The sequence below is a fragment of the Equus asinus genome, chromosome 5 (assembly GCF_041296235.1).
Source record: "Equus asinus isolate D_3611 breed Donkey chromosome 5, EquAss-T2T_v2, whole genome shotgun sequence".
Classification (NCBI taxonomy): domain Eukaryota; kingdom Metazoa; phylum Chordata; class Mammalia; order Perissodactyla; family Equidae; genus Equus; species Equus asinus.
In genome coordinates this window covers 15,441,852-15,456,493 of record NC_091794.1, presented here as the reverse complement: position 1 = coordinate 15,456,493, position 14,642 = coordinate 15,441,852, and the positions used below count along the sequence as shown (strand labels likewise).

The 14,642-nt window shown below is 49.0% G+C and overlaps 1 protein-coding gene across 4 annotated transcripts in view; it reads right to left on the bottom strand.

Moving 5' to 3' along the window:
• Nucleotides 1-14,642, bottom strand: part of BOC (BOC cell adhesion associated, oncogene regulated) — a 71,699-nt gene that overhangs the window by 21,524 nt on the left and 35,533 nt on the right. For all 4 annotated transcript variants that reach the window (XM_070508842.1, XM_070508844.1, XM_070508843.1 and 1 more), the window contains 2 exons: nt 13,558-13,736; nt 12,614-12,892 (listed from right to left, as the gene is read on the bottom strand). In XM_070508842.1, the coding sequence (XP_070364943.1) occupies nt 12,614-12,892; nt 13,558-13,642 (364 nt within the window). In that variant the 5' untranslated portion in view covers nt 13,643-13,736. The remainder of the gene's footprint in view (nt 1-12,613; nt 12,893-13,557; nt 13,737-14,642) is intronic.

The following is a 14,642-nucleotide window of genomic DNA, read 5'->3' as shown; positions in this document are numbered from 1 at the left end:
GGCTGAGCTCCTCAGCCAAGACAGCGGATGCATTTTCTCTCGGAGAGGAAGTCACGGACTATGGGGAAGGGTAGATTGCCTGTGCTCAGTGTGTTCTAGCTAAATATTGCTAACTGCTTCCCAAAAGCAATGCACTGCAACAATGCAAAAGCCTTAATCCTTGGCACAGTGCATGCCGTACCTGCCAAGTCAGGAGGCTCCCCACAAAGCGAGCTGTGAGTGACTGTGAGCTCAGGGGTATCTGGAAAATTCCTCAGTCACTGAGAAGCACTCTTTTCCACGGTCTAATAAATGTAAAACTACTCCACCAAGAGTTTTTTTCCCCTCCTCCTCCTTTTCTTTACCTCAATCCAAGGAAATCTGCCTCAAGCAAGAATATACTTAAACCTAACAGATCTTTGCAAGAAAAATGTGAGCCACTGAAAGGAGTTTGGCACCAGAATGCCATCTCCATCATAATGGCCCCGGGCTCCTGCCCCACTGTAATTGAGGGCTTATCCAGGCAGGAGCACGCACTCCTCCAGGCACCCAGCTCACTGACCCAATACTAGAAAACACTAGGCCCCCCCTTAAGTCCCTCTTGGCTCCTTCTGCACCCTCTGACAACTGCTGGGTTGGAGACAGAAGGCTGTGCAGTGGGGGATGCACAAAGCTGGGCGCCGGTCAGCCATGCAGCCAGATAGCCCCTCTGTTCTGATGCCAACATGTGCACAACAGCCCATGCGGGCAGGACCAAGGACACCCCAGCTGGGCGTCCAGCTCCCCAGAAGGGCCTACTGGCAGGCAGGCCTTCCTGGCTTGAAAACAAATGAGCAGCAGTTTGGACCTTGGCCCTGTCCCCTCCCCGTGCCTCCTAAGCTTAAGCCTTGGCTGTTGCTTGACTAGACAAACGCTCCCCGATCCGGCTGCTCGAGTAAACGTCGAGTTTCACTAGGAGATGAAAGGCAGAGTAACGAATTGATGAGCCATCTGAAAATCAAAGCACCCCCTTTTCTAGTGTTTGGGGGCAGGCAGGGGGCCAGGGAGGGGTGGAAACTTTATGATCAATAACAGCCTCATCAGCTACCAGGGGAGGCAGAGGCAGAGAGATCTAGCTGGCTGCATATGAAGGAAACCAGCCTGTTCCCAGGCCCCTTTGTGTGCAAAGCTGGTTTCCCCGGTGAGTCCCTGGGCTGCTCTGAGTGCCTGGCTTGGAATCAGGGGCAGGCCCTTTAACAAATGGGGTTAGCGGGCCTCTCTGCAGAATGATGGATCAGGTTTCCTGGGGAAATGGGTTGACAGGACACCTGCCCTTGCCTGTTGGCTGGTGTGTTTGAGAAATCCATTAGAGGAATGTTTTCACAGCCTTAATCCTCTTACCTTCCCTCCGACCCCTCTGTGCATCCTCTCTCTGTGTATTCTTCCAGCTATTTTATTAACTTGTCTGCACTAATCAAAAGTCAATAGACCCACCCTTGCTGTTTCTCAGCTCTCAACAGGTCAGAAGCCCTGGTCTTTGGGGCCATCTCTGAGTTTACCGACCTTCTTTATTTGTCACAGAACTTTGTGCTTTCTGAGAAAGCCTATATCTATTTAGGCTCCATACAGAACCCTACCCAGTTCCTTCCTCCTAAGCACTCAATGGCTTAAGGGAACACATATCTTCTGATAGATGGGCTCCATAGGACCTCGGATACATAGATGACAGGGAATTGTTCAGACACAAATCATGTGGTGTGCTCTGGGTTTTCTATTCACATTTACAGAGTACCTTCCTGGCCATGGGGAAAAAAGAAGGCAAATAAAAGACGCTGAGAGGCATGTGGGTGTGGCTACCATCGCCAGAATCATATGCAAAATGACAAATTGACAAGTTGTATCTTGAGCCCCTTTTGAGTTTCTTTCTCACCACCTTCTAGCCTCAATCCCTTCTTTACTAACTAAAAGGCTCAGTAGAGCAATGAATTAAACTACAGTATTTGGTGTAGGTTCATGCATTCTCATTACGCAAAATTGTCAAATCTTAATTTAGGCTCATCCTCCCGATTTTCATAGAATTTACATGTCCAGTTACAAGGCTCACTGTACCTCAGCAGAATGCCCCCAGTGTAATCCATGAAACTAAGAGTCACTTTCAAGGAGTTTCCTCACTTGATCCTTTTCTCTGTAGTCCTCCCTTAGGCCACAAATCAAAGTTCAATTCTGGGGAAGTAAGAAGTCGGGTGAGACGGCGCCCTCAGCTGGAGGCTGCATGGAGTCACCAACATCCCCATCTCCGTAAACTGAGCTGAATGCTTAAACATTTGGCTTTCCACCCATCCAAGCATTTCTCACGTACAGTCAGTGCTGCCTGCCCTCCTGCCTATTCTCAGCGATCACAAGACAAGCCTGCACTCATCTTCTGAGGTCTGGCTAGCATCCACCAGATTGTGGGGCACTGCATTGGGCACACTTGCCTGGCTGCTGGGACAGCTCCTTAGCCTCGTGGCCATCAGCAAGTTTCTGGGCTGACTGAAAATTCTACTCCCTAACTCTCAAGGCCTCCAGGCCTCAGCTTGTCCCTGTGGTGGCTTGCTGTGTCTATGGTTAATGTGACAAAGCACAGAAAGTTTCTGCTCTAATGGGGCACTCCTCAGTGGCATGCTGCTCCTCTGGCCCTTCCCTGCACCTTGGTCCCTTTTTGAAGGATGGAAGTAAAGCTAAGAGCTGCCTCTGGCAGAGCCTGTGGCTCTCTGCTCTGCAGATGGACTTGGAGCTGGAGTTGGAGAAGGTGAGGGGTCCTTGGCACTGCCTCCCTGTGTGGCTGCTGGCAATGCAGGGGCTCTCCTGTGCCCCGAACTACTTCACTGATGTGTGGAGAATCACAACATGACTCCCCACCTCCAAGTCACCTGAGGAACCATGGCTTGGCATGACCCCAAGATCAGCCCTCTGAAATAAAGTTCTCTGCAACGGGATCAACTCCAGAAGCAGAGGCGACAGCCTAACAGCGCTTTCATCAGGTCAGAAAGGCTGGCGCCTGGAGAGTGGACGGGGTTTCCTGTGGGATGGGCGAGTGTCTCAGAAGCCCCGCGTTCTGGGTAGTGACTAAGCCTTTACCAGTCTGTAGCCCTGATACACAGACCACTGAAGCCAAACCCAACCGTAGCCCACAAGGCCCGGCAAAATCAGCATGTTCTGCAGTCAGCATTCGGCACAACACCATCCCCTGCAGGCATCATTGCCTCATTCGTTCAGCCAGCCAGGAGCTGCGGAATTGTCTATTATGCCAGGCACTGCAGAAGATACCAGCGAGACAAAGACATAGTTCCTAACCCCGGGGAGTTTCAATCTAATAGACAAGACAGAGAAAAACAGCAAGGCAGGATGCAATAATTCACAAGAGTGGTGTCCCCAGGCCTAGTCCCTACCCCCTCCACCAGCATTCCAAACTTACAAAGGGTGCTGGCAGAGTGAGCGCTGCTCCTCCTTTGCAGGCAAGAGAGTGGATAAATACGTTTGCTGTCTTTGGGAGTTTTTCCTGGCTGTTCAATTGCACAAATAATTTTGGCTCCAAAGCCCTCTTCTGACAGCCATGGAAACATGACAGGAAATTTCTCAAACACACTTTCTGATGAAAGCAAGACATGCTCTCTTTTATGTAAATAAAAACAGTTTCCATGGGGAAAAAAACCTTTGCAGATGCCAAACACATTAGTTGTTAAATCTCGTTTCTCTCTTTTCTTTCGCGTTGGGGTGGGGTTTGCGCTGAGATCCGTGCAGTGGGAGAAAGCTGAGGATGGAGAAGAGATTAAGAGCCAGTGGGGTGAGGGCAGAAGATCAAAGTCAAGACAGGAGGTGGGCAGGCAAAGAGAGAGGGCATAAAGGGAGGAGTGTCAGAGGAAGAATGAGGGAAAAGAAAAGAACCTAGTTTGCAATGTCATTAAATGATTAGCAATAAACTGGCCTAATGCTTCAGGAATTTCTTGGCCTGAACCAATTAAAAAAATTTTTTTTAAAAAAAGACATAATAAGAGAACAAGAAATGATTAATCCTTGAAGACAAGTCAAGGATGGGAGCCATGTCTCCACTGAGTCTGGCAGCCAGATGAACTGCGATGTCTGCAGACCATCTCATTTTTCTGACTGCAGAGCTGCTATGAGGTAGGGCTGGTTAGCAGAACTGGGGAGTTTCCTTTGGACTAGATGAAGGAATGAAAGGGTTTGAAAAAACACACTGAAGAGAGAGAGAAGAAGGAAAAAAAGATTTACTTACCAGCAACCCACATCACACATATTTCTCTGATCAACCAAGTATAAACCATAAACTTAGCAATGGGAAAATTAATGTGAATCCTGGTGGTCTGGACTCATCAGAGCCAGAGCTGGATCTTGGCACAGTCTTTGGCAGGCTGGCAGCCTGTCCTGGAAGAGAGAGAGCAGGAAAATGGCGTCCAAGGCGCTCAGAGGAAGAAAGAAGATGAGCACTTCAGCATGCCCTTAATGACAGAATTCTAGGTGGGAGAGGCAGGCGCCTGTCTTAAGGCCAGTGGGCCCACAGTGGTTCCAACTTTTTCTGCCCGCACATCTGGGAACTACATATTCCTATCAGCAGTGGTGGCTACTGGTATCATCCACCCACCACCTCTGACAGTGTCCCCTGAGGTGTGTGGCAGGACAACGTGGAGCCACATTCACGGCCGTCTCCCTTCAAAGATTCCAGAGGTTCCTCCGAACATCTCAATTTCTTTTCAACAGCCGTTTATGCTTCTGACATCCAACAATTTTTCTAAACCCTTCCTGAATCTGTTTGCATCTTCAACCTGTTTATATCCTGAGTCTTTGCTCCATCCTCTCTTATTTACTTCCTTAAAACTTTTAATATATCTGAATTTGGTGAAGAAACCTTGGCTCACCTTTTGCATACCCTTCTTGATCTTCTAGACTTCAAACACATTTTATCTGGGAGTCTTCTTCTGTCTAGACATCCACTGAAGGCCTACTGTGTGCCAGGCCCTGCGTAAAGCAGTGTGGTCACACGGATGCACTGCAACAGTTCCGCCCTCCAGGCAAAGAGACTGTGGCAGGAGAGGGCTATGGAAATAAACCCAGGATGGTAAGGCTGCTGGGAAGAGGAGATCTCCCTCCAGACTTGGGAAGTTTGGGGGGTCAAGAAAAGATTCCTAGAAGAGAAGATAGTTAGTCTTGAAAAAAGAGAAGGAATTCGTTAACCCAAGGGAGGTGGGAACTTCCTGGGGAAGGGAATGGAAAGGAAGATGTTGCAGGCAGATGGGGCGCCATTCCAAAAACAAGGGGAAAGTGCGAGATGTGCTGAGGACCAGGCAGAGTTTGCTGCGTCCAGAGTGGGAGGGGGGGCTGCGAGATGGACTTAAGTATCACACTACAGCCTGAGTCTTGTTCTGTGATTCCTGGAGTCTTCAAATGTTTTTAAGTAGAAGAGGAACACAGTCACTCAAAATTAAGCATAATTTTCCCTACAGGAAAAAAAAAGTGCTGTTTTTGCCTCAGCAAGTTTTTTTCCTCCCCTTTTGCTTACATTGTTTTTTTCCCTTCATTATTGAGTGATAGTCCTTCATCCTAGATGTGAACACTTTGTTCCATTTTCAGGACAGACTCACTGTCCTATAGTTCTTGAGGTTATTACCAGATTCCAAAAATGGTTGAAAGTCTAAAACACAAGGTGAAAGAAGAAATCCCTACACTTCTCCACACACAAAAAAGGGGGAGCCAAAGGACTCATTTGCTCTCTTGATTCTTTCTTTTTCATTTTAAAGGCATCATCTTGCATCATGTTCCTTAAAGGATCCAGTGATTTCAAGCAAACTAATCGATCCTTCCCTCATCTTCCGGTGCAAAACACTCCTCAGAGCCTGTTCTGGCCTGATGATTCTATAGAATCCATAGTTTGTGCCTGCTTAACACACTATGTAGTCCTCCCCCTTTCTCTTAGCTTAGAGAATGGACCTAGGAGTTTATTTAAGTATGTAGTTGTGTGTGCAAAGCACAGGTCGAGGAGAGGACTGGGTAGGTTAAGAGTTCTAAGTGTGTCCTTGGTAGAAGATGCACCATGGACTTGAGGTCTTCTTTTGGTAAATATTGACCACTGCTAAATAGAGAATCGGAACCCTGGCTGTTTAAGGCAGACAGCTGCTGACACGATGCCCTGAGCCAAGCTTACACCACACATTTGTCTGGGCACTCACACCAGGCCTGATGGGATTAGTATTGCCAATGCCATTTGAAGATTCCACCAGAATATCAGGGGAAATTCTTGTGAGGTGTGAATTTCTGCCCGTGGTAGAAAACAGAAAGGGTTAATATGACTTTGGCCTAAAGCTACAAGGTATTCCTTAGTCATTTCCTACTTAGATATGCAAGTCGCTTCGCATCTTTTGGGTCTAAGCTGTTTTTCAATGATTTTCTTGTCCAACTAGCAAAGTAAAACACAAAACTCATAGTACAAAGCAGCTAAATTTCAAGCTCAAGCTAGTTCTCCTTTTCCAACTATATCCCCCCACATGAAGCTGTCTCTCTCTCCCAGCAAAGGCAGACTCACACATAGCCTGCCAGGTATCTTCAGCCCCAGCCTTCAGCTGCAGACTCCCCTCCCCTCCTGGGGCAGCTCAGGAACCACCTGTGTTTTCTTTCCTCCCCCAACTCTTTTTCCCCCTGCCATCTCTTCATCCCCAAGCAAAGGGCTTGCACAGGATTGCCTGAGAAGCCCTAGTCAACAACAAACGTTTCTCCAATTTGGAGTGAATGGTTCCTTCTTGTTTTGTCAAGGAGTCATTGGCAAACTGAACCAGCCTGGGCGAGAGGGGTGGCGTTGGAAAAAACACTCTATAAAGTTTTCTTTCTTAATCATAAAACCTACATTCTCAAATGGAAAAGAGATGAGAAACAGTGAGAAATGGCGGGCAAAGAGGATTAGGATGGGGTGGCAAGAGAGACACAATCCCCTGGTGGCTAGACTCAGGATTTGATTGAACTCGCCATGGAAATGTCTCACTAAGGAAATTAAACTCACTCTGGAAGTACCTGTGCCATCCTGAAAAACATACCGGGCTTAGGTCTAAGCGTATAAGGCTGAGAGCTGAATTCAGTTGTTGAAATCTGAGAAAGGTATGTGAGGGCCCAAAAAATTACAGATAAAGTTGTCCCACACACATTCGTCAAGGCTCAACTCCTGAGTCTTCCTCAGTCCCCTGGAATTGAAAGGAATCCCTGTTAGACTGAACTCCCATTAAAATCTGTTTACATCTCTGTTAGGCAGTTCATAGGTCTGGCGTGCTTTATGGCTAACGTTATCGTCATCCATCTTCTCTACCAGACAAAGAGATCCTCAACAGTAGGGACTGGGTCTCACTGGGCTCTCTTGGAAATTCTAAATACTTCCCAGTTCTCAGGACACCAATCTCAGAACATCCAGATGCTGAACTCAGTGCTGGAGAATAGAAGGTTTGCTGTTTCCCAAGTGGGACTCATGAATCTCCAGCCTGCTGGCTTGCCCTATGGATTTTGGACTTACAGCCTCCATAATCCTGGAGCCAGTTCTTTAAGATAAATCTTTCTCTCTCTCCCCTTCTTTCTTTTTCCCTTTCTCTCTATTTCTCTCTCTCTATATATATATACACACACACACACACACACATATATACACACACACGTATACATATATATAATTGATTCTGCTTCTCTAAAGAACCGTGACCCAAACAGGGATAAAGGAAGCTAGAAATATCTTAAGAAAGAAATGTCCTCAGTGGTCCTTAATGGCCTATTCTGGTTCAGGGTCAAAGCCTAGAACACCTTAAGGAAGCATCTGATGGGAATCAGAATTGGGGGGAGCTGAGTAAGAAGAACCATGGCCTCTGTTCGTGCAATTCACCACGCTGAGGGCCAGGTCAGCCCAGCCTGCCAGTGCAAACTGACGATGGTCTGGTTAGAAGAAGGAGCAGCACTGAACCCATCCGTGGGCAGCATCATGGGTGACAGTGACAACATACACTGCAGTAGCAACCATTGGCTGCTCTCGAAGGTGGCTGGGAGGTGGGAATCTGGGTTTGAGAACACGTGTATATAGGGAGCTAAGAAATTCACTGGAAATGGTTAGTTCTCTCTTCCTGACAAGCCTCTGGCTATGATTGGAAGCTTTGCCACCCGCTAGACTCTGTCTTCCTGAGGGCTGCTCCAGAATGGAGTTGGGCGGCACAGGCCCCAGGGCCTCCTGCAAGAGGACACTCCACAAAGGTTTGTTGACCAAATGGGTGAATGAAGAAAGCTTGGAATTTAGAAAATGCTTTAAAATATTACTATCACATATTCTCTCATTTGATCCTCAAAAAACCCATGAAACTGATGATGTCATTAATACTGTGCTTATTTCACAGTGGTGGCAATCTTAACCAAGTGACTTACCGAAAGTCACGTTAACTCAAGTGGCAGAGGTAAAACTTATACCCAAGATCTTTTTTTTTTTTCCAAGTTTCTTGCTTTTTCCATTAAACCAGTTTGGCTCTTCATTTATTCATGGGTTAAATTATGGTAATAAAGGGCCCCTGTCACCTTCTGACATTCTCTCAAAGTCACAGAGTCATGGAGACAGCAGCCTAAGGCGAACTCCTTCCTTTCCCGTCAGCTGCCTGGCCTTCTGATCTCTGATGCCAGAGAGGCTAACACAGGAGTCCGCGCCTGGTCTTCGTGCCTACAGGCCCCATGGAGGGGTTCCAGATCTGCTCTCAATTAAAGCAGCATCGGCTTAAGTTTCCACATTAACTTGAGGATGAAAATTCCCAGATACAGAATTAATACCCACTTCCCACCTATTTTATTTCCAACTATGCGTAGGACCTAGGGATGATAGGATAATTGGGAGAATTAAAGAATTAAAACATAGAAAAAAGTTAAAAGTGAAGACTTATGTAGGAGTTTATTTGCATGGTAGATTATTAGAGGTAAGGGATAGAAAAGAGCTTCCATATTGGATCCAGCTCCGATGAACTGGCCACAGTGACTTGCTCTGCCGTGTTTGGAACAATTCTAAGGCTGAATCAGGGTCCAGGAAGAAGGAATATGGTGTCCGCTGGCAGTGTCTGCTGTTGGTTCAGGTGGGCAGCGAGGGAGCGTCTGAGCCATGCAGAGTGGTTGGCCTCCTGGTAGAAAGCTTGTGAAAAGAAAGGTAAGAGGAAGAAAGGAGATCAAAGTCAAGAGCATGTCAAAAAGCAAGCCTTAGACAAGGTGGTCTGAAGTGAGGCATTAGCAGCAAGAGAGATTTACCACAAATAAAGTTTAGGTTAAACAGGAAAAAAAGTTCTCCTCTGAGGAGAGTGGCATGGGCCCCTCCAGAGAGTGAAGACAGCAGTGATCCACACGGCAGGACAACCCAGAGCAGAGGGCACAAGCGCAGGAGTGAGGCTTCAGGTGGTTCCATCTAACCTGAAGAGCAGAAGCAGACGTCCCCAGGTAGAGGTGAAGTCCAAGTGCACCCCGCGGCCCCCAGCATTGGAGTAAAAGAGGTCTGTACCAGGAAAGTTCTACTAGAGGCCTCCTCTGCACCCCTGAGTCCTCAAGCTGGTCCTAGCCTCCACCACCGAAAGCTCCCAGGGATCTCGAGGTGTTCACTATCTAAAATGCAGGAGGCAGCATCTTGCCAGGTAGGCCAAACAGCAAATGCTCTGTCCGAGGAGGACCATCTGAATGCACACAGAAGAGCCCAGAGGGGAGGGAAGCCCGAAAGGCTGAGTGCGGCGGGCGTGCGCGCGTGTGCACCAGCACGCCGCTGCTGCGGGCCTCGCCTCTGAATGCAGACCGTGCCTTCCGTAATCCCTTGCATGGCTCAGTCTCCCTGGCACATCAGCCAACCAGCCAAACACAGCCCCCATTCTGCTCAGGAATGTGCTTTCGGAAACTTAATCTAACTGCTGAGTCTGGGCCAAATCCCCCGTGGCATTAACCCAAAGACAGCACCCCTTTCTCCCGCCTTCCCGCCACCCCGTCACTGCCTCCTCCAAGTTCAGGAGGCTGCAGTTCCACCCACCAACACCCTCTTCTCCACGACACAAGCCCCTCCAAGCCTGCTCTCTCCATCTGCAGCACTCTCCATCCTTCCAGTCAGGCCCAAACATTTCACTTCTGATTCATGTCTGAATGACAAGCAATAGTTCTTGGCTTTTGAACAAGACTCGCTCGCTCCTGCACAAGCCCCTTCGTCTCTCACGGTGCCTTCTTGGGATGCAACCAAACCCCTCCCTTTGTCCTCACTGCCAACTGCGGATCCCTGCAAGCACCAGAGAAAGAAGCGGCCAGGAATTTTTTAAAAATAAAGGCTATAAATTGTCTCTCTTCAGCCCGATACACCTTGAAGTAGAAGGAGGGCTCCAAAGTCAACCTCCTACTGTCCAAGTCACCCTTCCTCCAAACCATACAAAGCTTCAGCCCGGCTCCTAATCCAGCCAAATGAATGGTTATGGAGTTTCTCGAGTCTTCATGGACACATGCTGACCATTGGCACATGAAATCTCCCTCCTAGACGAGTAGTGTCACCCTTTACAGGCACGAATGTTGCTAAAAGGCACACCTGGTTTGTAATAACGAACAACTGGAAGCCACCTAATTGCCTAGCAACAGGAAACGGGTTCTGTCCATTAGGGCAGAGACAGTGGGGGATGTTCTAGGGCCATTTATAATTATGATCCTGCTCTGGTAGGGGCTGAGGGGACAGACTCACTGGGAAGGGGCATGAGGAAGCTACTGGAAGGATGGGTCCACGCTGTGTACATGGGAAAAATGCATCAGGTTGTTCCCTTAAGATTAATGCAGCTTGGGTACTTCATTGGATGCATTTTATATGCCATAAAAAAGAAAAAATATGCTCATATGGCCAATGGAAAATCTTACCATACAATGTCAAGAGGGAGAGAACAGAGATAGAAAGAGTCAGTGGTATTACTACAACAGTGTGAAAAGATGGGTCTGGGTAAAGACTGGAAGGGTACACTCCTCAATGATAAGGGTGGTTGTATGACGACGGTGGGCTTAGAGGAGACATTTTCTATATATTCTAAATTTTCTCTGATGGAATTTTAATTATAATTTTAAGATATGAAAGAGGAAGGTGATGGTAGGAAGTGTAGTTCTCACCCCAGCCCTTCTCGCCCGCAGGAGATGACTCCCCTCACCACCTCCCCCCACCCACAGCACAGCTAGGGGAGGGCCCAGCAGGTGGCCCAGGGCCTGGCTCCCTCCTGAGCACTCACAGCCTGCTCCCCAGAGCCTGGCACTCAGATTTAACGGTGTTCCTTCCGCCACAACGGAAAGTGGCTCCCACTGTAGGTCGGGCTCTTAGATGTAGCCCAGGCTCAGCCCAGCCCCCAGGAGACAGCTGGGGACCCAGGTTGCCATCCTCCCTTCTCTGAGCAAAGGGCAGGCTGCTTACAGGAATCTTGCTGGCAGCCTCACTCTCCTCTCTATCCTCCCAGGAGCGAAGTCCCTCCAGGGAACTGGGAACCAGAGGGCCAGAGGGGTCTTCTCTCCCGGCTTCTCTGCTTCCCCCATCTCTCATCACCCTCCTCCCAGGACTCACCCCTCACATACCTCAGGGACCAGCTGACTATTAAAAAGAATTTCAGAAGTTTGCTGCCTTAGGCATGACCCATTTCATGAGAACCCAACCTCCTGGAACCACATCATCCAGGAGGGTGATGACCATGGTGACATGGAAGCCCAGAGCAGGCTGCCAGGGATAAGTTAGGAGGGACAAGGTCTGGAGATCTTCTCAGAGTTTAAGTCCACGCACCACTGAAGTCTCAACAAGTCTCTGTGTTCCCCACACTTCAGGCTCCAGGAGAGGGAGGGAGTTCTTAACAGTTCCCAGCTACAAACTCAGCATAGAAGAACGGGTGTCGGGGCTGCTCTGCAGCCTTCGTGAGTTTCTCTCAGAGTCAAGTCTCATTTCCCACACGTACCATGGGCAGAAGATCAGATGACGTGTGAATTGTGCCTGGGCACCAAGGGACACCCAAGCGCCAATTCTATATAAGAGCAGCATGAAGTCTTCTCCTGGCATCCTCCCTGGACCAAACTGTCACCTAATCTCTCCCTCTTTTCTCTTCCCTTCATCCCTTTGTCACACAGTTTTCTTTTCATTATTTTCTACTGTTTATATTCCAGGCATTTGGAATACGCCCTCAGAGAGACAGGAGGCCAACTGTGGGATGGGCAGGCTCTGTTCCGGCCACACAGCCCTGTCAATGCTCTGACCATAACCACGGTGGGGATCAAGTGTGGGGGATGGAGGGAGACAGTGAGCAGTTGACACAACCACACCTAAAACCACAGAGAGACCAAGTACAAGGGCATGGCATGGCCCAGCTCTGGGGCCCGCAGAAGCAGTTCAACCATGTCAAGGTCCTCTCCTTCTAGACGCTCACTCCAGACATGGCCCCTACTCAGAAAGCAGCTTCCGAAGGGCACAAAGGGCCCCAGCCCCTGGGGATTACCGGGCAGCTACTGCTCTCTGATTTGAAATTTCAGCTTTTAAGGCCCCTTTCACAGTAAGACTAATGATAAGGGGTATGACTGGTGGGGGAGAGAAGAGAGAACGCACATGGCAAAAGAGCAAAGGAGCAGCACTCACTGGCTAGTGTCACAGTGGCTGGCACACTGGCCACAGCCCCTGCAGGCATCCGGGCCACACACTGGTACCGTCCCACGGTGTGGTTGTTGAGGGCAGTGATGACAAGGGTCCCACGGGTGATGAGGACACCCAGAGCGTCGTTGGAGCCATTCAGCTCCTTCCCATTCAGGCGCCAGGTGGTGTTCATCCAGGGGGGTTCCACTACACAGCCCAGGATCACAGTTCCTCCGAGCTTCTGGACGGTGGAAGAAGGCTGGACAGTGACCTGAGGGACCTCATCTGGAGGAAGAAAAGGGATGTAGCAATAAACTGACACCCCCAAGAAACCAACAAAATGACCTTTTAAGAAGCACAGCACCCAGGGAGCCTTTCAGAGCTGAGCAACCCAGAGGACCTGATCTTTCTCTGAAGAACTCCACTGTCCTTGAGTCCACTCCCCAACCTGTCTTCGTTCCCAGAAAGTAGACTGGAATGGCAGTGCAGTGTAAAGGCACGAATTTAGGCTTTGGGTTGGACAGACCTGGGTCTGAATCCAAGTGCCACGTGACTTTAGTCTTTTTGAGTCTCAGTTTCTTATCTGTAAAATGGGATAATAATGCTTGTCTCACAGGGCTGTCATGAAGCCGTGAACCATGCATGTAAACTGCCTGCCATAATCTCATATAGTAAATGCTCAATAAAAGGCAGCTATTATTATTACTCTTTCTTGTCAGGTATGTGTTTGAAATGATTAAAGTACAACCAATATGATGTTGAGATCATTTCTCAGCTTGTATTATTGAGCATGTCCCTGAAGGTGAGTGGGAATGAAGGTTCTTTGAAATCTAGGAAGCAGGTGGCCTTCTTAAAGGGTTATTGTAGAATGTTTAATGCTTCCATTTGACAGTAGGGGCAAAGTGCTCTTCCAAGAAGGGCAGGCTGCGAAAGGGAAGAACGGCACTCACTCAAGTCAGCCAAGCAGCCTGCAGTGGCTAAGAGGAGGCAAGCGAAGGGGACCTCGGGCCTCCTTCCTCTCGGAGTCATCATCATCCCACGCAGCACGGTGTGTCACAAAGGGTCCGAAGCCAACGTCCCATAAGCCACCAGAGTCAGTCAAAGAGGTACTGCGATGCCCTGCAACTCCCTGTTGTGAGAAAGAGAGAGAAGTGGCCCTGGTGAGCATGCTGCTGACATTCAAAGTGCTGACCTGACTGTGGTGCTGGAAGGCCAGAGGACACTCTCATGCCATTTCTCATCTCAAAGAAGCTTCTTCTAAGTAGCCGCCTTGAGCTGGAAGGTGATCTTACTGTGGTGAGAATGCCAGGCCTTGCCCAGTGCACCGAGAGCAACAAGGACAGGGGAGCCCAGGAGATGGAGAGGCTGAGACCTTCAGCCATGTCCAGGGCCCGGGGCAGCGAATGCCTGATGCAGATCCTGGAAAGGATGAAGCTGTCTTTGCCACTTATTTCCGGGAGGACAGATGTCCACAGCCACTCGGCATGCCAGGCGGCTGGTACCCACTGCTGCGGACAGCGCTGTGGTATGTGTAACGCAGGCCGAATCTCTTGCTTAGGGGATGTCACTAATGAATGAATCCTGAAGTCTCAGAGACTCTTCGAAGATCTCAGGTTCTGATTCACCCCAGCTCTTCACCTATATCCCTGTGAGCTCTCTGTGATTCCTGGAATCAACCTACCCTCCTCAGCTTGCCTGTAACCTCTCCCCCGCAAACACAAACAGAAGTCACCATCATCCAAGGCCCCTCCCCTCCTCGCTGACCCTGGTGCTGGGATTCGGGTGTTTTCCATCTCTACAAAATCTGTACTCTTGATGATTGTCCGTGTTGCATCTCCACCCCAGAGCATTCCTTTGGGGCTCTATACCACACTGTACCTCCAGCCACCTGATGACACACCTCAGCTCTCAGCCACCCTCTTACTGCCTGCCGAGAACGTTAACTGCTCCCCTTCCAGAGGATTATTCCTTTATGCCCCCCCGTAAGCTATGATCCTTAAAAGACTCATCAAAATCACAGAGGCAAGTGTACATT